The sequence below is a fragment of the Cnephaeus nilssonii genome, assembly GCF_951640355.1.
Source record: "Cnephaeus nilssonii genome assembly, chromosome: 11".
NCBI lineage: Eukaryota > Metazoa > Chordata > Mammalia > Chiroptera > Vespertilionidae > Cnephaeus > Cnephaeus nilssonii.
In genome coordinates, this window is record NC_137082.1 from 12,488,881 (window position 1) to 12,512,779 (window position 23,899).

General features: G+C 39.8%; 1 protein-coding gene across 1 annotated transcript in view; it reads right to left on the reverse strand.

Moving 5' to 3' along the window:
- CSE1L (chromosome segregation 1 like) overlaps nt 1-23,632 on the reverse strand; it is a 52,447-nt gene extending 28,815 nt beyond the window's left edge. The window contains exons 1-7 of the mRNA XM_079784875.1: nt 23,500-23,632; nt 10,540-10,635; nt 7,141-7,283; nt 2,454-2,555; nt 2,228-2,373; nt 1,370-1,460; nt 1,141-1,248 (exon numbers count right to left, since the gene is read on the reverse strand). Coding sequence (XP_079641001.1) covers nt 1,141-1,248; nt 1,370-1,460; nt 2,228-2,373; nt 2,454-2,555; nt 7,141-7,283; nt 10,540-10,624 — 675 coding nt within the window. The 5' untranslated portion in view covers nt 10,625-10,635; nt 23,500-23,632. The remainder of the gene's footprint in view (nt 1-1,140; nt 1,249-1,369; nt 1,461-2,227; nt 2,374-2,453; nt 2,556-7,140; nt 7,284-10,539; nt 10,636-23,499) is intronic.
- Nucleotides 23,633-23,899: the final 267 nt, after the last annotated feature.

Here is a 23,899-nt window from a genome sequence, read left to right on the forward strand (position 1 = left end):
TGTAACAGTACTGCATTCTTAATGAGGTTGATAAATTCCCCAAGGGTAACATTATGCCTTTGGTGTCCCTGACTATGCCTAATAAGAATCTTATTCTACCTGACTTCCAGGAAGCAGAATTCAAAAAAAGATATGTGAGGTAGGTGCGAGGGGGAAAAAAAAGACAAAAGGTATAAGCAAAAACAGTGGCATCCTTTAATTAACTTTCTCAAACTGCTATCTAGCTGACCACTGATGTGATTATGGCATTCTGAGCTGTTCAACTCCTACTCTATCCAATCCTTTGGTGGAATGCTTTCCCTACCACTGTGAGTCATCCTGTAAGGATTAAGTCCGTGTCCTTAGCCCTGGCTAGGATCAATGAAAAGGCCAGATCCTTCCTCTAGCCTTTCTCAGTATAGTAATCTGTACCATTAAGATCCCCTTTTGGTTCCTGGAGCCCTGAATCTTAAAGAAATGAGTCAAGAACAGAAAGAATGACTGGAGGCCACTATCTCAGTAGCAACAGGGTGATTGGGCATTTTCTACTATAAAATTGTGGCTGTGTTTCCTCTGAAATAACACTGCTTCTTATACCTTCTAAACACTGGTTCTTTGCCATGTCTCCCCCAGATGTTTCCAATGAGAGCCTTTTTGTATAAGCTAGCCACAGATCTCTAAACAAAACATGGCTCCCCCAGTGCTAAGACCCACTTAAATGAACAAGAGGAAGGCCTGAGAATGTGATCTCATAGTCTTCAATAAAAGAGTAGAGAAGGAGTGGGGAACCTTTTTTCTGCCAAGGGCCTTTTGAATATTCCTAACATCATTCGCGGGCCATACAAAATTATCAACTTAAACTAGGCTGCTATATTTGGTCAAACATTTAATTAACTAGCCTCTAATGCCTTGGGCGGGCCAGACCAGATGATTCCTCGGGCCTTATATGGCATGTGGGCTGGACATTCCCCACCACTAAAGTAGAGGATGGTTCTCCATAACAATGACTATTTGTAGACAAAGAATGGAGGGAGTAAAAAAACTAATTTCTTTACTTTCAGAAAAATCAATACTGGCAAAGAGGTCTTCATCAAATGGAAAGTTGTATATTTTTTCCAACAAAGAATAAGAATCAAAAACAAGAAATAAAAGAAAACTTACCTGAAAATTTAAACTGTAGAACAGTTTTGAGATCAATATCAGGGAAGAAAAAAGAATTCTCAGGGCAGAGGCATCATTTGCATGGGTACTACAGAGTTCAATGGTGGCCTTGGAAAGGAATTTAGGAACATAGTGTTAGTGTATTGTAAGCCTTTATGAAATGAGCTTTGCACTAGGCTGGGATTAAATATTTAAGCAATAAATATTAAGTAATTATATTATTCCATACCTTAAATAGATTAGTCAAAGGCAAAGCAAAGGCATCCAGAACAAGTTTAATTTCAGTCCATAACTCGTTTGACTTAAATTCATGGCGGTATCTAGAAAATTAAGATGAAATAGGCAACTTACAAGTTTTTGCTTACTGACTGGTTCCTTAAGAATAGAGAAAAATCTAATTTTCTGAAATTCTTTCTTTTTAAAGGAATCAAGCACAGTTTAAGGAGACAAAGTATTTTACAGATAGGACAGTCCTATATAATAAAGAAATGATATGCAAATTGACCCTCACACCATCGCACAAGATGGCCACCCCCATGTGGTCAAAGATGGCTGTCACAAGATGGCCGGCAAGGGAGGGTAGTTGTGGGTGATCAGGCCAGCAGGGGAGGGCAGTTAGGGGCAACCAGGCCAGCAGGGGAGGGCAACAGGGGGGGACCAGGCCTGCAGGGGAAGGCAGTTGGGAGCAATAAGGCCGGCAGGGGAGCAGTTAGGGGGTGATCAGGCTGGCAGGCAGGCAAGCAGTTGGGAGCCAGCAGTCTCGGATTGTGAGAGGGATGTCCGACTGCCGGTTTAGGCCCAATCCCTGTCTGACATCCCCCAAGGGGTCCCAAGATTGGAGAGGGTGCAGGCTGGGCTGAAGGACACCCCTCCCAACACTGCACGAATTTCGTGCACCAGGCCTCTAGTATGAAATAAACATCCTACCTAAGAAGAAACATTCTAGTGAATTGAGAGGCTTATGCTCTTATTCCAGAATTATTATATTCAAAGGAATGACAATAGTGACATAAATATGAACTGCTTACTCAAGCAAAAACATATGAAAAAAAAAGTATTTTAAATGTGTGAGTTTTTATGTCAATACCTTTTAAATAAAGAATGTGCTGTACGAAGGACTCCATTAATAACATGAAAATCGCCACTCTGAAAGCGATTCACCATTTCTGTCAACAAGTCGGGCCATTTCTGAGGGAAATCTTCTCTACCAATTATGCTAATGGCATCACTTAACTGAGAAGAGGAGGGAAAAGATTAATTAGACAAAAGCTCTACAAACAAGTCTACCTAAAAACAACAGGGCCTTACATTACCTGCTTCTGAATTTGCTCCGGGCTGCTAAGCATCAAGTGAACTATGTTGGCTTTAATGGCTACTCGGTCAGTTTCACAAATTTTATTTGGTTCATCTTCAACCTAAAAACAAAGTATCGATGAGCAAGTAACATAAAATCCATGTCCGTGACCAGATAGATGGATTTGTAGATAAAATAGAACCATTTCTTATTTCCTGGTTTTCTAAGAAAAGCATAGAGAAAGGTAGGGCCTTCCCTCTTCCCTCTACATGAATGAGTCAGATTCCTTTACTTTCATGAAAGCACGAATCCTTTGATTAGAAAAATGTATATTCCATCCCAAATGCAAACATTTTACATACAAATTAATGAGCTTCTGATTCCCTGATGCCAATTAAGACTCCCAGTTTTATAAACTAATCACAACATGTGATTAAAATCTTTATATAGGTGGCTTAGTACATATTTATCTTCAAAAGCTTCAATTTTGACTCTCACTTTAAGTCAAAGGTCTTTCTCAATGAAAACCTCTTGACCATTATGAGTTTGAATGCATCCAGGAGTACATCATTCAAAAAGTCTGCAAGTCTCAGTAGTTTACAAATCAAGATAGAGGTAAAGAGAGGGATTTTTAAACATTTTAAGAATCACCAGGTCATTTTTCTCACATGTGCTTATTAAAGATACAAGCTTAAACTAGTATTTACTACTTTTAAATTCTTTTATGGAATGAAGAAAAAAGATTCTAAATAAATATTTAAGAAGATTTAAAGTTGACTTTTTAGAAAAGCTGACCATTTATGACAATGGTAATAATTTCTAAATAATTATCATTACTGCTATCACCATTGAAACAATTCTTTTTTTTTTTTTATCCTATGCCATGTTTCCTCAACCCTGGAATCAATGACTATTTATCTTGGGTCAGATAAATATTTGTGGTAGAAATCTTTCTTGTATATTGTAGGATGATTACATACATCTCTACCCACTAGATGCCAATAACACCCACTCTCCCCACCCCAAGCTGTGACAACCAACAACATTTTACCAAATATTGCCTGGTGGGCAAAAATCACCCCTAATATCTGTTTCTTAATTTATAACAAATTTATATTAGTCATTAAACTGCAACACAATAAGTCACCTTAAAATTAGTAAATATTTTAATATCACAACATAGGGCACAATCCCTTATCAAAAACTTCAAAATAAGTTATTTTGCATTTAAAAAAAATAAATCTTTATTGTTCAGATTGTTACAGATGTTCCTCTTTTTTTCCCCCCATAGCTTCCCTCAACCCAGTTCCCACCCCTCCCCATGCCCTTACCCTCCGCCACTGTCCTCGTCCATAGGTGTAAGATTTTTGTCCAATCTCTTCCCGCACCCCCCACACCCCCTTCCCCCCCGAAAACTGTCAGTCCACTCCCTTTCTATGCCCCTGATTCTATTATATTCACCAGTTTATTCTGTTCATCAGGTTTTTTATTGACTTGATTTTTAGATTCACTTGTTGATAGCTATGTATTTGTTGTCACTTTGTTGTTCATAATTTTTATCTTTACCTTTTTCTTCTTCTTCCTCTTCTTAAAAAATACCTTTCAGCATTTCATATAATCCTGGTTTGGTGGTGATGAACTCCTTTAGCTTTTTCTTATCTGTGAAGCTCTTTATCTGACCTTCAATTCTAAATGAAAGCTTTGCTGGGTAGAGTAATCTTGGTTGTAGGTTCTTGCTGTTCATCACTTTGAATATTTCTTGCCACTCCCTTCTGGCCTGCATAGTTTCTTTTTTTTTTTTTTAATATATTTTATTGATTTTTTTACAGAGAGGAAGGAAGAGGGATAGCGAGTTAGAAACATCAATGAGAAAGAAACATCGATCAGCTGCCTCCCGCACACCCCCCACTGGGGATGTGCCCGCAACCAAGGTACATGCCCTTGACCGGAATCGAACCCGGGACCCTTCAGTCCGCAGGCCGACGCTCTATCCACTGAGCCAACACGGTCAGGGCGAGCCTGCATAGTTTCTGTTGAGAAATCAGCTGACAGTCGTATGGGTACGCCCTTGTAGGTAACTAACTGTTTTTCTCTTGCTGCTTTTAAGATTCTCTCTTTGTCTTTTGCCCTTGGCATTTTAATTATGATGTGTCTTGGTGTGGTCCTCTTTGGAATCCTCTTGTTTGGGGTTCTCTGCTCTTCCTGGACTTGTAAGTCTATTTCTTTCACCAGGTTGTGGAAGTTTTCTGTCATTATTTCTTCAAATAGGTTTTCAATATCTTGCTCTCTCCCTTCTTTTGGCACCCCCATAATTTGGATGTTGGTACGTTTCAAGTTGTCCCAGAGGTTCCTTACACTATCTTCATATTTTTGGATTCTTTTTTCTTTTTGCTCTTCCGGTTGGGTGTTTTTTGCTTCCTCATATTTCAAATCTTTGACTTGATTCTTGGGATCCTCTAGTCTACTGTTGAATTTCTCTATATTATTCTTTATTTCAATCAGTGTATGCTTAATTTCTGACTGGTCCTTTTCCATTTTTTTGGCATTGTCACGAAGATCCTTGAAGGTCTCACTAAGTTCTTCGAAGGTTTCTAGAAGATTCTTGAGTAACCTTATAACTGTGGTTTTGAACTCTATATCAGTAGTTTGCTTTCCTCCATTTCTTTCATTTGTGACATGTTTTTTTGTCTCCGCATTTTGGCTGCTTCCCTGTGTTGATAGAGTGGCCTTGTGTGCTAGGTGTCTTATAGGGCCAGTGTCTCAGCCTCCCCAATCACCTGAGGTGGACACTCTTGGTGCACCCCTTTGTGGGCTGTGTGCACAGTCTTGTTGTAGTTAACCTTTTGCACTCGGATGTCGAATGTGACTCGACACGGTTAGCATTAAATCCCGAGTAGAAGAAAAAAGCAAGCGAGTGCAAAGGGTTAAGCCTTGATTGCTGTTGGTATCACTGGGAGGAATTGACCTCCATGCCAATTGGCTGTGAGGACCAGCAGTGTCTACAATGGAAGAACTGCAGTGCTGGAAATACCCTTATGGGGCAGGACTTGCTTCAGTGGGGCTTTGGTGCTCACTGAGTCTGTCCCTTGAGTGTGTCACTTATGGATGTGAAGAGTTGTAATCTGGATGGTCTCACATTGACCACGGGGTACACTGGCTCTTGGATCTCCAAGGAGGTGCAAAGTCAGCCACTGCCTGAGGCCACGCAGCAGGAGCTACAGTGAGATCTGCAGATTTCTCCTCTTTGTTTGGGATTTGGAAGTGCCCAGCTGTGAAGCAAGGCAGGCTACTGCCACCAAGAGCCTTGGGTCTTCTTTTGGAAGCTTCTGAGCTCTCTGACCCAGCTGCAGTTTGTTAGGTTAGGCTGCAAAAGGCTAGGCCATTCATATGCAAAAGCTGCTGTGCACAGCTTGGGTGGGGTTGTAAATTGGGTGGGGCAGGGTCTCAGGGAATCACCAGCGCGGAGCAAACAGCAATGGCTGCCAGTCAGCGGTCTCTGCATTCCGCGCCCCCATGCAGGAACAATGATCATTGCGAGCACCTCTGAGAGAAAGCCGCCCTCGCATTCCGGCCCGGTGCCAGACAGTCCAGTTTCTCCGTATGAGTCGCAGTCCCCAGAGTCTTGCCCGGAACTAGAGTTCAGAGCAATCGGGAGCTTGTGTCTCCCTCCCAATTGAAAATAACAGCGCACCCAGTTGCAAGCCCGTTTCGCGCGCCTCAGTACCTCCACACCTCCGCACCTCCTCCCAGTCTTAACGTGCTTTTTTCTTCCCTCCTAGTTGTAGAACTTCCACTCAGCCAGTTTTCCTGTGGTTCTGGATGATAGCTGTTTTGTCTTTTACTTGTAGTTTTGATGTGGTTGTGAGAGGCAGCAAGTATAGGTGTTTACCTATGCCCCCATCTTGGTTCTCGTTATTTTGCATTTTACAAATTTTCATATATATAAAATTTTCAGCTTTATATAATTTTTACCAGTCCACAATACAAACTGCTTCAGTTATTCACTTAGACTGTTTTCCCATATGTCTCTTCAGAAGACAATGAGCTAGAATTAAACGGAGGTTAAAACCTAGTTTCATAATCTTCTAGCAACCTGAGTTATAAAGTTGAAGTAATCTATATGAATTCAAATGAAACAGGAACTTTGGAAAAGTATCTTTCTTTCAGGTTTTCTACACAGGCAATCATGCCCATCTATGAACAAAGACAGTTTTATGTCCTCCTTTGCTCCTTTTTATTTCCTTTTCTTACTGCATTAGCAAAGACTTCCAATTAATGTTTTTAAAAAGTTACCTGGCCAGAGCTGATTCTTCTTCTTTTTTTAGTCTACTGATGTAATGAATTATATTAATTAATCAATTTTTAACTTTTTAATTAAATTTACTGGGGTGACATTGGTTAGTACAATTATATAGGTTTTAGGTATACAGTTCTATAATACCTCATTTGTATACTGTATTGTGTGTTCACCACCCCAAGTCAAGACGTTAATTTTTGAATGTTGAACAAGCCTTACTACCTGGGATAAATCCCATTTGATCATGGTGTGTATTTTTATACTCTTTGCATTTGATTTGTTAGTATTTTGCTGAGGAGGGTGCTGTTTAATTTTATCTTTAATGTGTGTCCAAATCTTTCAGGAGCACTGCATATATAAATCTTATAAACATACAAGGTATTGAACTATGTATTCACAAAATACTTACAATTCTCCAGTTTCTTTTAATATAGTTCTTGAATGTTACTGAGGCACACACTTTGATAACATTATCCTGGGACTTCTCCAGTAATGTTAAAAGCAACAGTGGGTAATTCTGATTTCCTTCCACAGATTCAAGAAACTTCTCAGCTATAAAAGAATTTCCATGTTAGATTTGTTATTATAATCAAATCTTTCTACATTATGTATATGTGGAACTATGTATATCTGCTTTAAGCATCATAAAATGGAAAAGATCTTTTCCCTTTGGAAACCTATCAAGGGTCTACTGAGCCTCACTTTCCTTATCTATTAAAAGGACTATATATGATGTTATATTAAACTTACATAATACTTCAGTTTTCAAATCATTTGACTCACCTGATTCTCACAAACCTATAATGTGGCCTCATCAGAAAACCACCCCATCTGAAGGAGACCTGCTTCTTAGAGAGTTTAAGTGACTTTAGGGCAAAAGATACACACCCTGTCTTGTTCCAGAAGGGCTATTATTAGTACTATTAGTAATGGTAGTATTATTTCTTTTTACAGTATTACTGTGATCAAGATTAAATGAGTTAATTCTGGCTAATATGTTATTATTAACTATATGAGTCTGGAGCTTTACTCACATATATTATTTCATTAAGTTGTCACTATTACCCAGAGAGGTAGGTAATTTTATCCTCATTTTAAAGACAAGGCCACTGAGGTTAAGTAACTTGTCAAAGATCACATAGCTAGAATATTTCATCACTGAAAAAGTTTTCGTCTTGTCCTTATTCGACCACACTAGACTTCAGTTTTCTTCTAGATATACACATTTCTAATACCAGCAATAAATTTATACTAAGATTTTAACACATATTCACACTGATATCACACTTAGAAATATTAAATACCCTAAGTTTACTGATTACACAGTGAAGGTGTATAGCACTTCTAATTTTTCCTATCTTAAGCCTCACCCATTCCAAGGATTTAATACCCATTGAAAAAAGCTGCTATTAGCACCTATTATTTCCTACAATATGATTTAGCCTGGCCGGTGTTGCCTTAACCTATGGACCATGAAGTCACAGTTTAATTCCCAGTCAGGGCACATGCCCAGGTTATGGGCTTGATCCCCAATGGGGTGGTGCAAGCGGCAACCGATCAATGATCCTGACAACTCTGACTAAAGATGCCTCTATCTATCTATCTATCTATCTATCTATCTATCTATTTTTTAAAAAATATTTTTTTACTGATTTCAGAGAAGAAGGGAGAGGGAGAGAGAGATAGAAACATCAATGATGAGAGACAATCATTGATCAGCTGCCTCCTGAATGACCCCACTGGGGATTGAGCACATAACCTGGGCATGTGCCCTGACGAGGATTCAAACTACGACCTCCTGGGTCCATAGGTCGACGCTCAACCACTGAGCAACACTGGCTGGGCTAAATCATATTATGGTAGAAAATAAAAGGTGCTTACAGCAGACCTTTTCAATAGGTACTGGATCCTTGGAATGAGTGAGGCTTAAGATAGGAAAATTAGAAGTGCTACACACCTTCACTGTGTAACCAGTAAACCTAGGAGATTTAATATTCCTCTCTGAACTCAATAAAAAATATATATTTTAAAAAATAATATGATTTAACACTTTTCTTCTCTCTGAATTGAGTCCCAAGAGTTTAACTTCCATCCTCAAACCTTTCCTGCTTTCTGTCACTATGTCTTTCTTGAAAGATGAGAAATGAACTGGAACATGTTTTTAAGTAGCAGACAGTTTCCTACGAGTCTATCAGGCTCTCACCGTTTCCTTAGTGTCAGCATTTTGTACAGGGCAACACACTATATCCATGATTTGGGGGAAAGCCAATATAGGCTGCCAGGTCTCTTTCTTAAATTATAATTAATATCCTGGAAGCAATTTTCTCATGAGTTTAAGTCTATTCCTTTCTGTGTTCATTTTACTCAACTTGCGCTCAGAATATTCACACTGACATGTTTCCACACACTCAATGAGCTTCAAAATGTCTTCCAGTTTATCAATACCACTGTCACATCTCAATAACCCATGAGAAGAGTGGTATTTGTAAGCTGGAATCCACTATACATTGCCACCTCCATATCATTTTATAAAGATGTTGAGTCAGTCTACTACCAATCCCTGAGAAATATGTCCATAACTCTTCCCAGAAACCAGTTTATTCCTACACTCTGTCCTGGATTCATAAAAAAAAAATGCCACCTTCACCTTAAAAGACACAATTATTAAAAATAACTTCAATAGATAATGTTGGCAGAGGCTTTCTGGGAAAATCTAAGAAGATTAGAGCCATTAATTTCCCTTTATCCAAGAATACATTACTTCTTTAAGCACTAATGGGAAGTTCACAAATTTTTCCTCTCAGAAATCACAAAGGCTAGGATGAATGCATTAACATGTTTACAATTCTATGTTTTATATGTAACATCAGTATGACACACACACATGCATTCATTTGTGTCTTCATGGGGCCCTTCCAAAATCCTCTTCATGAGCACGCACACTAGTAAATTCTAAAGAAGATTAAGAGCATTTCTGGTTAATATGGCTTACATCAAGGATCCTCAACTGACTAGTTACAGGACACATATGGCCCTCAAAATTAGTTTGATTTGTATGAATTTCAAAATTGTTCGAAGTTATTAGTTGCTATCATTTAAAAGTAAGGACATTTCATATAAATACCCTTATTTTTCAAGTAAATCTGGAAATATGATTTTGCAAAACTAGTTTGAATCCCCCTAAGACAGCTGGTTCCAAATAATAATTGCCCCTTAACCAAAGCATATAGTCACAGGAGATTACCAGTCCCCACTTGGCCTGTTCCCTCATTTACCTTCACATCTGATTCCTGTGGGCACCTGAGTTACAAGTCTAAGTTTATACTAAGTTTCTCATGGAAACTGATAGGTCTTAAAATGTAATAATTAAATGAATCCCAGCATGAAGATTAAGCATGGAGTGTCTGAGTGCCTGGTTTCATTCACTTAATCACTTTTTAGGCAGTTAACACTCATCTCTATGCCCTAATTATTATCTTTCTAAAACTGACAGGTGTAGGGAATTTCAGAAAAGTGAAGGGACAAAGCATTCTAAACATATTAGTACTTTATATTCCAGAGGAGGCCAAATAAAAGCTATTTTACTCAAAAAACAAAACCCAGAAAAACCCGCACCACCCTATGCTATAACATTTGAAGACAGCCAACCATACACTTTATGGCTACAGAATGAAAAATAAACTGTCTGAGAATCCAAGTGTAAATCTTTTTTTTTAAATCTATATTTACAAACAGCAGTTGGCATAAAGTTTTCCCTCACCTGTCCTTTAAGAATAAATCAACCACAAACAATATTTATTCTCTTTACCTGGACGTCTGATGGCGGGATCAGGATCAAGAGTTTTCTTTAAATATTCTGTTAGCGTTTGCAAATTTGCATCACTGAGCTCCATTGCAATAAAATCTAAAACAAGAAATGAAGCTTGGGTAACTGGTCACAGGTGAACACAGTAATTTGCATAAAAAAAAATTTCATGTTATCAGTCTTCTCTCTGAAAGTCATTCTAGTTATGTTTGAGCATGGACTATAAATCTGACTCTGACCTAAGATAAGAAGGGCTTTTCTGAAACAATGGTGAGATAATTTTGATATACAGTAAAGGAGAAGAAATAACATGTCATAATTTTAAAAAGATAGGCACAGAAAAGCAAAATTGAAGGCTTGATTAAAGTCACCATAAAGTTAATCTAATTTATGAAACAGAGCAAAGGGTAAAAAGACTCACAAAGAATGTTTTTAAAGTCCTGTCATAAAAAATTAAAAATTAAAGCAGTAAACATATATGCACCCAATATAGGAGCACCTAAATATATTAAAAACTTCTGCCCTTGCTGGTTTGGCTCAGTGGATAGAGCACTGGCCTGCAGACTGAAGAGTCCCGGGTTTGATTCTAGTCAAGGACACATACCTTGGTTGCAGGCTCCTCCCCGACCCAGACCCTGGTTGGGGCTCCTGCAGGAGGCAACCAATTGATGTGTTCCTCTCACATTGATATTGCCTCTCTGTCTTTTCCTCTCACTTTCACTCTCTAAAAATCAATGGAAAAATATCCTCTGGTGAGGATTAAATATACATATAGGTATATGTGTGTGTGTGTGTGTGTGTGTGGGTGTGTGTGTATACACATCTGTATATGTAAAAGCCCAAGTGACCGTTATGACCGAACGACTGGTGGACCAGTCGCTATGACGTGAAATGACCACAAGGAGGCAGACGCTCAACGCAGGAGCTGCCCCCTGGTGGTCAGTGCACTCCCACAGCCAACCTCCCACAGTCAGCCAACCTCCCCTGGTCCCTCCCCATGGGCCGGCAAACCTCCCCCGGCCCTTCCTCCCATCTGGCAGGCCCTGTCCGGCAGCTGGCAGGCCCTGGCCCCAATAGGCCCTGATTGCCAGCCAGGCCTAGGGACCCCACCCATGCAATAATTTCATGAACCGGGCCTCTAGTATACATAGCAAAACTTCTGGAGGACTCTAAAGGAGAGATAGACAGCAATACAGTCATACCTACTAGGGACTTTACCATCCCGCTGACTTCACTGGATAGATCTTCCAAACAAAAAATTAACAAGGAAACAGTAACTCCAAATGACACATTGGATCAGATGGATTTAATTGACATTTATAGAACATTTCACACCAAAGTGCAGAATTTACAGTCTTCTCAAGTGCACATGGGTCATTCACAAAGATAACACCACATGTTAGCATACAAAACAAGTCTCTACAAGTTCAAGAAGATTGAAATCATATCACACATCTTCTCAAATCACAATGGAATGAAATTAGAAATCAACTACAGTAAAAACACTCAAAAACATTCAAACACATGGATGTTAAATCTCTGGGACACAGCAAAGGCAGTCCCAAGAAGGAAGGATCACAGCATTACGGGCTTACCTCAAAAAAAAAAAAAAAAAGATAAATAATAAGCTATCTAATCCTACAGCTTAAAAATTTAGAAAAAGAAGAACAAGAAAAGCCCAGTGTAAGTACAAGGAAGGAATTAGTAAAGATCAGAGCAGAAATAAATGACAAGAGACTAAAAAAACACACAAAACAAACAAACAAAAACACAATACAAAAGATTGATGAAACCAAGACCTGGTTCTTTAAAAAGATAAACAAGATTGATGAATCTTTAGCCAGTCTCATTAAGAAACAAAGAAAGATGACCCAAATAATTAAAATCAGAAATGAAAGTGGTGAAATAACTGACACCACAGAAATACAAAGGATTGTAAGAAAGTACTATGAGCAACTACATGCCAAAAAGATGGACAATGTGGATGAAATGGACAAATTCCTAGAAAATTGCAATCTTCTAAATATTAGGAAGAATAAAAAACCTGAATAGGCCAATAACACTTGATGAAATAGAAGCAGTAATAAAAAAAACTAGCAGCAAACAAATACCCCGGTCCAGACAGCTTCACAGGGGAGTTTTACCAAACATTCAAAGAATTAACACCTATTCTCTTCAAACTATTCCAAAAAATCCAAGAGGAAGGAACACTTCCCAGCTCTTTTTATGGGGCCAGCATTATCCTAAATCCAAAACCAAATAAAGACACTACAAAGAAAGAGAACTACAGGCCAATAACCCTGATGAACATAGATTCTAAAATCCTCAACAAAATATTAGCAAATCAGATCCAGCAATATATTAAAAAGATTATACACCATGAACAAGTGGAATTGATTTCAGGAATGCAAGGCTGGTACAATATTTGCACATCAACAAATGTGATGCATCATATAAACAAACTGAAAGACAAAAATCACATGATCATATCAATAGATGCAGAAAAAGCATTTGACAAAATCCAACACCCACTTTTGATAAAAACTCTCAATAAAGTGGGAATAGAGGGATTACACCTCAACATGATAAAGGCCAAATATGACAAACCTACAGCGAACATCATATTCAGTGGGCAATAACTAAAACCATTTCCCCTCAGAACAGGAACAAGAGAGGGATGTCCACTTTCACCACTCTTATTCAACATAGTACTGGAAGACCTAGTCACAGCGATCAGACAAAAAGAAGAAATAAAAGAGCCCTAACCGGTTTGGCTCAGTGGATAGAGTGTCGGCCAGCGGACTGAAGGGTCCCAGGTTCGATTCCGGTCAAGGGCATGTACCTTGGTTGCAGGCACATCCCCAGAAGGAGGTGTGCAGGAGGCAGCTGATCCATGTTTCTCTCTCATCGATGTTTCTAACTCTCTATCCCTCTCCCTTCCTAACTGTAAAAAATCAATAAAATATTTTTTTTAAAAGAAGAAATAAAAGACACCCAAATTGGAAAAGAGGAAGTAAAATTCTTGTTATTCGCAGATGACATGATATTGTACATAGAAAAACCTAGACTCCACTAAAAAACTTCTAGGTTTAATAAATGAATTTGGCAACGTAGCAGGATACAAAATTAACAACCAGAAATCAACGGCATTTTTATACACCAATAATGAATTATCTGAAAGAGAAACTAAATAAAGAATCCCGCCCTAGCCAGTTTGGCTCAGTGGATAGAGCGTCGGCCTGTGGACTAGAAGGTTCCGGGTTCAATTCCAGTCAAGGGCACATGCCTGGGCTGTGGGCTTGATCCCCAGTGTGGGGCATGCAGGAGGCAGCCAATCAATGATTCTCTCTCATCACTGATGTTTCTCTCTCTCCCTCTATAAAATCAATAAAAATATATATTTTTAAAAATAATTAAATAAGTAAATAATCCCATTTACCATCACAACATATAAATTAAGATACCTAGGAATAAACTTAACCAAGAAGGTAAAAAAAGACTTGTACTCAGAAAACTACAGGATGTTGAAAAAAAGAGATGGAGGAAGAAATAAACAAGTGGAAGATTATACGGTGTTCATGGATTGGTAGAATTAAAATCATTAAAATGTCCATACTACCCAAAGGAATCTATAAATTCAATGCAATCCTTATTAAATTAACAATGACGTATTCCACAGATCTAGACCAAATACTCCAAAAATTTATATGAAACCAAAAAAGACCTCGAATAGCTGCAGCAATCTTGAGAAAGAATGACAAAGTTGGAGGGATCACAATATCAGATATCAAGTTATACTACAAAGCCACCGTCATCAAACATCGACCCAAGCCATTATGCTCAATTAATATTTAACAAAGGAGGCAAGAACATACAATGGAGTCATCAAGAGAGTCTCTTCAATAAATGGTGTTGGGAAAATTGGACAAATACATGCAAAAAAAATTAAACTAGACCACCAACTTACACCATACACAAGAATAAACTCAAAATGGATAAAAGACTTAAATGTAAGACATGAAACCATAAAAATCCTAGAAGAAACCATAGGCAGCAAAATCTCAGACATCTCTCCTACCAATATATTTACAGATACATCTCCCAGGGCAAAGGAAACTAAAGAGAAAATAAACAAATGGGACTACAGCAAAAGAAAAAGCCTCTGCACAGCAAAAGAAACCATCAACAAAACGAAAAGGGCGCCCACTATATGGGAGAACATATTTGGCAATGATACATCTGATAAAGGGTTAATATCCAAACTATATAAAGAACTCATACAAATTAACAAAAGACAAATAATCCAATTAAAAATGGGCACAGGACCTAAAAAGACACTTCTCCAAAGTGGACATACAGATGGCCAAGAGACAAATGAAAAAAATGCTCAACGTCACCGATCATCAGAGAGATGCAAATTAAAATGACTATGCGTATCAAAAAAAAAAAAAATGACTATGCGTATCACCTCATACCTGCCAGAATGGCTGCCATCAATAAATCAACAAATGACAAGTGTTGGCCATGATGTGGAGAAAAGGGATCCTTAGTACACTGCTGGTGGGAATACAGACTGGTGCAGCCATTATGGAAAACAGTATGGGGTTTCCTGGGGGATGGAAAACTTCATTTGACCCAGTGATCCCACTTCTAGGAATATATCCTAAGAAACCCGAAACACCAATCAGAAAAAAATGCATGCATCCCTATGTTCATAGCAGCTCAATTTACAATAGCTAAAATCTAGAAACAGCTCAAATGCCCATCAGTAGACGAGTGGATAAAAAAGTTGTGGTACATTTACACCATGGAATACCATGCTGGAATAAAAAAGAAGGATCTCTTACCCTTTGAGACAGCATGGAGGGACCTGGAGAGTATTATGCTAAGTCAGTGGTTGGCAAACTCATTAGTCAACAGAGCCAAATATCAACAGTACAACTATTGAAATTTCTTTTGAGAGCCAAATTTTTTAAACTTAAACTTCTTCTAATGCCACTTCTTCAAAACAGACTCGCTCAGGCCGTGGTATTTTGTGGAAGAGCCACACTCAAGGGGCCAAAGAGCCGCATATGGCTAGCGAGCCGTAGTTTGCCAACCACGGTGCTAAGTGAAATAAGCCAGTCAGAGAAAGACAAGTATCACATGATTTCACTCATACATGGAATCTAATGAACAAAATAAATTGATAACAAAATAGATCCAGAGACATAGAGTATAGAACAGACTGCAGAATTTCAGAGGGAAGGTGATGGGTGGATGGGAAGAGATCAACCAAAGAATTTGTATGCATATATGCAAAACCCACACACAGAGACAATAGGGTGGTGGAGGCCTGGGGGGGATGGAAGAGAGAGATGGGCTAGAAGGGGTCAATGGGAGGAAAAAGGGGACATAAGTAATACTTTCAACAATAAAGATTAAAAAATAAATTAAGCCCTAAATGGTTTGGCTCAGTGGATAGAGCGTCGGCCTGCGGACTGAAGGGTCCCAGGTTCGATTCTGGTCAAGGGCATGTACCTTGGTTGTGGGCACATCCCCAGCAGGGAGTGTGCAGGAGGCAGCTGATTGATGTTTCTAACTCTCTATCCCTCTCTTTTCCTCTCCGTAAAAAATCAATAAAATATATTTAAAAAATAAAAAAATTAAAAATTAATTAATTAATTAAAATGGACAGAGGATCTGCATTAACATTTTCCCAAAGACATACAGATGGCCAACAAAAGTACATGAAAAGATACTCAACATCACTGATCATCAGGGAAATGCAAATCAAAACCAGGAGCTATCCCCTATCACCTGTTAAAATGGCTACTGTCAAAAAGACAAGAAATATCAAATGTTGGTGAGGATGTGGAGAAAGGAACCCTGTTTACTGTTGGCAGTAAATTGGGGCAGTCACAAGTAGTTCCTAGGGAACCTGGGGAAATGTAGCCTTTTCAGGGCAACCATGCAACAAATTAATCTGGAGCATCTATGACAAAGAAAAAATTAAGTTCATAATAATTTTTGTAAAATGTATTAAAGCTAAGTGGAAAAGAGGTTAAGTATACATTATTCAAACTGTGCTAAAATTTACATATAGCCAAATGTATAGAAAAAACTAAAAATACACTCCAAATGTAAAGGGTGTTAATGTCTACATGATAGATATGGGGAATTTTTATTCTCTTGATATTCTTCTAGATAGTTCTAATATACAACTAACTGTATGTATTATATTTACTACCAGAAAATTATCAATCAAATTCAGGTGCTCAAAGAAGCTTAGTAGCTGGAAGACAAGACACAACTGAAATACCTACTACAGACCTATAATTCCTTTTCACACTTAGTATGTAAATTTCTTTCACTAAAGAAATAATGTGGCCAGGCTGATGGGGCTCAGTGGTTGAGCTTCAATCTATGAACCAGGAAGTCACGGTTTGATTCCCATGGGGGCATGCAAGAGGCAGCCAATCAATGATTCTCTCCCTCTCCCTTTCTCTATGAAATCAATAAAAATATATTAACAAAAGAAAAAGAAAAATACTGTGTTTGATTGCAGGGTACTACCCAAAGTTCCACTGGGATGTTGCATAATCCTCAGTAAAAATTCTGAATTCGGAAACATATTTGTTCCCTGTAGTAGAAGTATCAAATGAATCACATAGATAGCAATTTAACTGCCAGGAGGTTAAGAGAGTTGCTGGGTATTCAGTGGTCCAAGATTTCCCAGAGGCTCTGAGTCTTGCTTGAACTGAATTGGAAGGTTCTACAGACTTGGAAAGGCAAAGTACAAGGACCCATCTCATGAGGGAAATAATGAGCAAAGTAACAGACACAGGAAGAATACATAGCCCCTTTGGGGAATAGTGGACTTGGGAGGCTGAGATCAGTTAATATGGGTTTCTCAATACTTAGTTTCATGATGTAATGTACAATAGGAATGTATTTTAGAAATGGGTAAAATTTAATGCAAGTGGAATATAGGACCTCTGGGCTGGCAATGGTTTAAAAAGAACAGCCAGATGGGAATTAGGAAGAGGAAGAAGCCCATGACTCTGAGATTTTGAGTAAGACTTAAAGGTGTGGCTCATGGATTGAGCGTCAGCCTATAAACCAGGAGGTCAGGATTCTATTTCGGGTCAGGGCATATGCCCGGGTTGCGGGCTCATTCCCCAATGTGGAGCATGCAAGAGGCAGCCAATCAATGATTCTCTCTCATCATTGATGTTTCTATCTCTCTCTCCCTCTCCCTTCCTCTCTGAAATAAATCTATCTATCTATCTATCTATCTATCTATCTATATTTAAGGCGGGGGGGGGGGGGGACGCACTAGAAATGGGCAATAAGCTAATGCTATGCTTGTGCAGAGTACTACTCCACAACCAGAAACCACACCTTCTAAGGAGGACAACCTGTTTGAAACTATCTGTATTTCCTTACTACTATTGTCCTTTCCCTTAATTAGAAAAAATTTTTATCACAAGGGAAGCCAACATTCTGACTGAGTTAATAGATACCACCACCTGTCTGTTCACTTCCTTCCATCCAGGACAAACCACACTATGGAGATGAATTATAGAATCCCACTCAACCGCACACACAATTTATTAAGAGGCCACCCTTTCTGGTTTTTATGTCCAAAGTTTGGAAAGTACAACACATATTCCTCCCTTTTTGGAGATTCACTTTAAAGATTTCAGGAACTCCAACAGAACGTTCTCAGCTTAACATTGTTTAATCCAGAGTTCCCGCATTACTTGGCCACTTTATTATGGAACACATTTTGAAAAGCAGTGATTTAATCAACTCACTTTCCATTCTTTTTTCCTGTGTTGAAATGCTGACTCTGAAATCTTGAAAGTTTACTGTTGCCACGCAAAATCATTTACATCAATATATATGAGCTAAAAACAAAAACAACCACATAGTCTTTCTTTGCCACATGCAAATTTATTCTATCTTTTGAGATTTATGCAAGGCAGCATGTTAGAAACTGTGTGTGTGTGTGTGTGTGTGTGTGTGTGTGTGTGTGTGTGTGTGTTGGGAGGATTACAGAAGTTAACTAGATCTATTTTACTGAGTTTTTAAATAAACTCAAATCTGCATTTCACTTTCTTCATTTTGTACCTGTAGCACTGTACATCTCAATCAAAATCTCTTAGACCCCTCTTAATTATACGTATTAAAAATCCAAACTCCTTTACCATGGCAAGAGTCCCATGCAATCTGGCACCTGTCAGCTTCATTTCCTAACTTCTTACCTTGTCTCACACTATGTTCCAGCCACAAAAGCCTTCTTTCTATTCCTTGAACCAGCCAAGACACTTCTCTGTGCCTGTAATACCGCTCTTCCTTCTAATTTGATATTGAGTATCATTCAACTGTCAGCTATCAACTCTTCAAAAGGGCCTTCCACACCTATTATGTACCTTATCCTGGTTATACTGTTAACAGCATTAATCATCATCTCAAGTATCTTTGACTTATTATCTGTTATTTGTAAACTCATTAGGACAGGGACTTTGTATGTTTTTGTCTCTATATGTACAGGACCTTCAACATTGCCTGGCACATAGTAGACATTCAGTAAGCATTTGATGCATGAACTAACGAATGAGCATTTGATGTATGAATTAACGAATGAGTCAATGTCAGCCAGCCAGCTAAAACATAAATCCCCTTCTGAACTAGAGACTATTCTGGGATCGGCTATTAGCAGCCCCAACAGAATGCAGGAACTCAGTTACATGTCAAATAAACAAATGACCAACTTGCTGTCATAAATAATTTCTGTTCACTCAAAAGAGCTTTCAAGAAAGAAGTGAGCCCCACCTGGTTTGGCTCAGTGGATAGAGCATCGGCCCTCAGAATGAAGGGTGCCAGGTTTAATTCCAGTCAAGGCCACGTACCTCAGTTTCAGGCCTGATTCCCATCCCCCCGGAGGCAACCAATTCATGTGTCTTTTTCACATTGAAGTTTTTCTCTGTCTCTCACCCTCCCTTTCACTCTAAAAATCAATGGAGCCCAACTGGTGTCACTCAGTGGTTGAACGACGACCCATGAACCAGATCATGGTGAGATTCCCTGTCAGGGCACAGGTGTGTGTTGCAGGCTTGATCCCCAGTGGGGGGTGTAGGAGGCAGCAGATCAATGATTCTCTATCATTGATGTTTCTGTCTCTCTCTCCCTCTCTCTGACACTAATAAAAACATATTTAAAAAAATAAAAATAAATGGAAAAATATGCTTGGGTGAGAATTTTTTTAAAAAAAGTAAATTTGAAATCTGTCCTATATTACTGTTCATTCACATATGGCAGTGCTTATATTTTTGCCTCAGGGTTTTGCACTTACTGTCCCATCTGCCTGACAGCTCTGTCCCTGGAGAGCTGCATGGCTCACTGCCCACTTCATTCAGGTCTCTTTTCAAATGTTATCTCTTTTCAGAGATGCCTTCCCGGACCGTCCTCTCTAAGAGAGCACCCACCCAATCTCCATTCCCTTACTCTATTTTTCTAAGTAAATTTATCAGGCACATTAATTTGCTTTCTTGTTTGCTGTGCCTCTCCTTCCATGAGTAGGAACTTTGTGTTTTGTTCACTGCATTCTCTCTAGTGCTTTACAACAATGATGAGCACCTACTACATATTGGTTGTACTATTTTCAAAAGCTACATACCCTTTATTGATTTTTCCATCAAAAGCATTATGATTTTTCACATTTATTCTGGTCAATTTTGACAAACAGGAAGAAGTGGAGAAAGCTGATTCTAAGGCCATGTGATAGAATAACCCTAAAATGAACAAGTTGAGGTGCTAGGATAAAACTATTTTTTAAATTTTTTAAAAAGCATGTTAGGGGAAAAAGTGTATGTGTATGGGGAGGATGATGTTTCATAAATATGCATGCTACAATCTCTGAAAGTTAAAATACTACATAGTTCCTAGAATTTTAATGTTAGATAAGGGACTAAATATTTGTCAACAAACCCTTTTTATATCTCCTTAGTAAGAATGTCTATAAGCCCTAACCGGTTTGTCTCAGTGGATAGGGCATCAGCCTGTGGACTGAAGGGTCCCAGGCTCTATTCTGGTCAAGGGCATGTACCTTGGTTGTCGGCACATCCCCAGTAGGGGGTGTGCAGGAGGCAGCTGATCGATGTTTCTCTCTCATCGATGTTTCTACCTCTCTATTCCTCTCCCTGCCTCTCTGTAAAAAAATCAATAAATTAAAAAAAACACACACAAAGAATGTCTATAAAACCAAAATGTAAGCTTAGCCCTGATTTGGGAAAGCATGACACACCAGGTAATTTTAGAGAATACTCCATAGGTATTCACAATATATCAGCAAGATCCAAGGCTAATTAAGTTCTTATTTAACCACAGATGAAGGTACTTTAAAATATTAAATTTTCGATCTGAAGAGAAACATTATATATTATATATAATAATATATAATGTATTACATTATATATATTTAATATATAATGTAATACATTATATATTAAATATATAAATGTAAAGTGTTATTGATTTTAAAATAAATACTCAAACTATTAATAGAAAATTCATTATTTTGTCTTTAAATGAGGGATGATACTGTACTTTCACCACAAAGCTATCTTTGGAAATCGCTACCAATACACACACACAGAAAAATAAAAAACATGTACCACAACAAATCAATTATGACAGATATATCTAAATTCTAAGCTTTTCCTGTTGAATGGCTGGATCTAAGTCTTGCCTCTTCCCACAGGCCCTCAGTTATAGATGAAGACTTCTGGGAATAAAAGCTCTGCTTTCCAATGCCATCTCAGATATCTATGACATAAGCTAATCCAAGATGTGTACCTTTTCCTTAGATACTTCCTCCACATTACAGAACCATTTCTAATGCCTTACATCTGGAGAAAGGAAAAGAGATCCAATGTATGAAAACTATCTGGCACACATACATCAAGAACATGACCCAATCCTAGCCGGTTTGGCTCAGTGGATAGAGTGTCAGCCTGCAGACTGAAGAGTCTCAGGCTGGATTCTGGTCAAGGACACCTGCCTGGGTTGCGGCTCAATCCCCCCATAGGGGGTGTGCAGGAGGCAGCCAATCAATAATTCTCTCTAATCATTGATGTTTCTACCTCTCTCTCTCCCTCTCCCTTCCTCTCTGAAATCAATAAAAATACATTAAAAAAAAAAAAACATAACCCAACATCTCTCCACCCTCTGCTTTCTGCTCACAGAACCATACACCTTAGTATCAAATCCAAACTCTTTAAATTGCCTACAAAGCCCTATGTGACCTGGCCCCTGGATACCTCTCCCTTCTTCACACACTACTCTAGCAAACTGCATTTTCCTCAGATATTCCATTATTCCAAGCTTGTTCCTGTCCTTGAGCTCTTGTACTTTCTATTCCCTCTGCCTGGAATGTTCTGTCCCCTCACCTTTCCATGGCTGGTTTCTGCTTAAATGTCACCTCCTCAGAGAAGCCTTCTTCATCATCAAATCACCTGTTACTTCCTGTTACTTGTCCCTATCTGAGACTATCTAATTCATTTATGTGTATTGTTGTCCCCCCCCCTCCCTGAACATAAGCTACCCAAGGGACAGAACCTTGTCCATTTTTGCTTTTCACTGTATTCCCAGAGATTAACGGGCAAATAATATCCATAAATATGCATGCTACAATCTCTGAATAATAATAATAATTGTGTATCTGGCGGATGGCAAGCACTGGCCACTTGGACACAGCAGTGAACAAGACAGGCAAAAGCAAGGCCCTTGCTCTCAAAGTTTACATTTTAGCAGTCACGAAAGACAACAAACAAGTAAACTATTAAGGGATTATAGATGACAATCGATGCATGAAGTATGTAAAAACTAGTGCGAAGTGATGAAGAGTTGAGGAAGGGTGCGTCAAAGACAGTCCAACTAAGGTGAGTAAAACCTGAAGGATAGGGAGCCAGCCTTGCAAAGGTCTGATGTGGGTCATTTCCACGCAAATGAAAGGCATGCCCAAATGCCTTACAGTGGGCGTGAGCTTGGAACATTTAAGAAAAAAGAAAGGCAGGTCGGTATGCCCACCGTGGCTAAAGAGGACAGATGGGTGGGGGAGGTAGACAATGGTCACCTGAGAGGGGACTGTAAAGCGCGGTAATAACTCAGTGGATCCTCACAGCCACTTTACCAGGTAGACTACGTTTTCAACCCCATTGTGCAGATAAGGAAATGGAGACTCAGACAGGTGAAGTGAATAGCCCTAGGCTACGCTCCTAGGGAGAGGCTAAATCTTAGAACGAACCCAGGCGTTCTAATTCCAAAGCCCGTGCTCCGAATTACCAACCCACACAGCGTTTCCCCCAAGGGGGTATCCCATACTACAGGGCAGGTACATGGACTAGAATTTAATCCTGACAAACAACTCAGCAAAGTGAGATCACCAAGCCCATTTCACAGTCGGAGAAAATGAAGCACACTCCTCCTCAAGAAGGTGAGTCCAGGGAAGGGGTGGTCGGGTGGCGGCCGGCATCCTCCGCGGTGCAGCCAGACAGGCCTTGCCGCGCCACTCCACCCACGTTGCGGGTGACCGGGTCCCGAGAACGGACGCGCGGCCAGGACCAATGAGCGGCGGCCTTCCCGAGCGACACGCGGCGGCGCAGCCAATCAGGACGGCGCTAAAGGGGAAGGGGCGGGCGCTCAGGCGCGTTAGGCCGCGCCGCGGCTGTCCTCGACCCGCTACAGGCCCGGCGAGCCTCAGACCTGAGACTCCGCGAGGCGAGGTGAGGCGAGGCCGGTGAGCGAAAGCAAAGACCTCGTTCCAGGGCTGTGCCCGACACACAGGCCCACGTTCCGCTCTCTCCCAGAGGCGCGGTCCTTGCTCCCCAGCGCTCGGGAATGCAGGGAGTGCCTCAGCCCTTCCCCAGCGGGATTCCCAGAGGCCACCCTGCCAGGCCGTGCACACCCCGGCCTTACCTGGTGGGAATATGGGGACAGAGAAGAAAATCTCGGCCGCGGACTGCAGCCGTACTACCCACTCCTGCCGCCTTTCCACCTCACATTCAAACCCGGCAAAATGGCGCGGCGGCGAGGCTGTGGTCTGGGCGCATGCGTGAACAGGGCAGAGGCAGGGGGCGGGGCCGGGGGCGGGGCCCCACCCAAATTCGAAGGACCAATCTCTGATTTGCATGCCCCGGCTCTGTGTGTGCGCTGACGTCACAAGCGACAATGCCATTTGGTTCCGAAGGTTCTAACTGGCTTCGCAATCCCCATTTTCCTGAAATAAGCACAGATTCAGTGAGTGGCGGCTGGATTGTGACCTATTTTGACGTCAGGGCTTGATGTCAAGCCCGTAGTAAGTCTTGAACGAACTGCC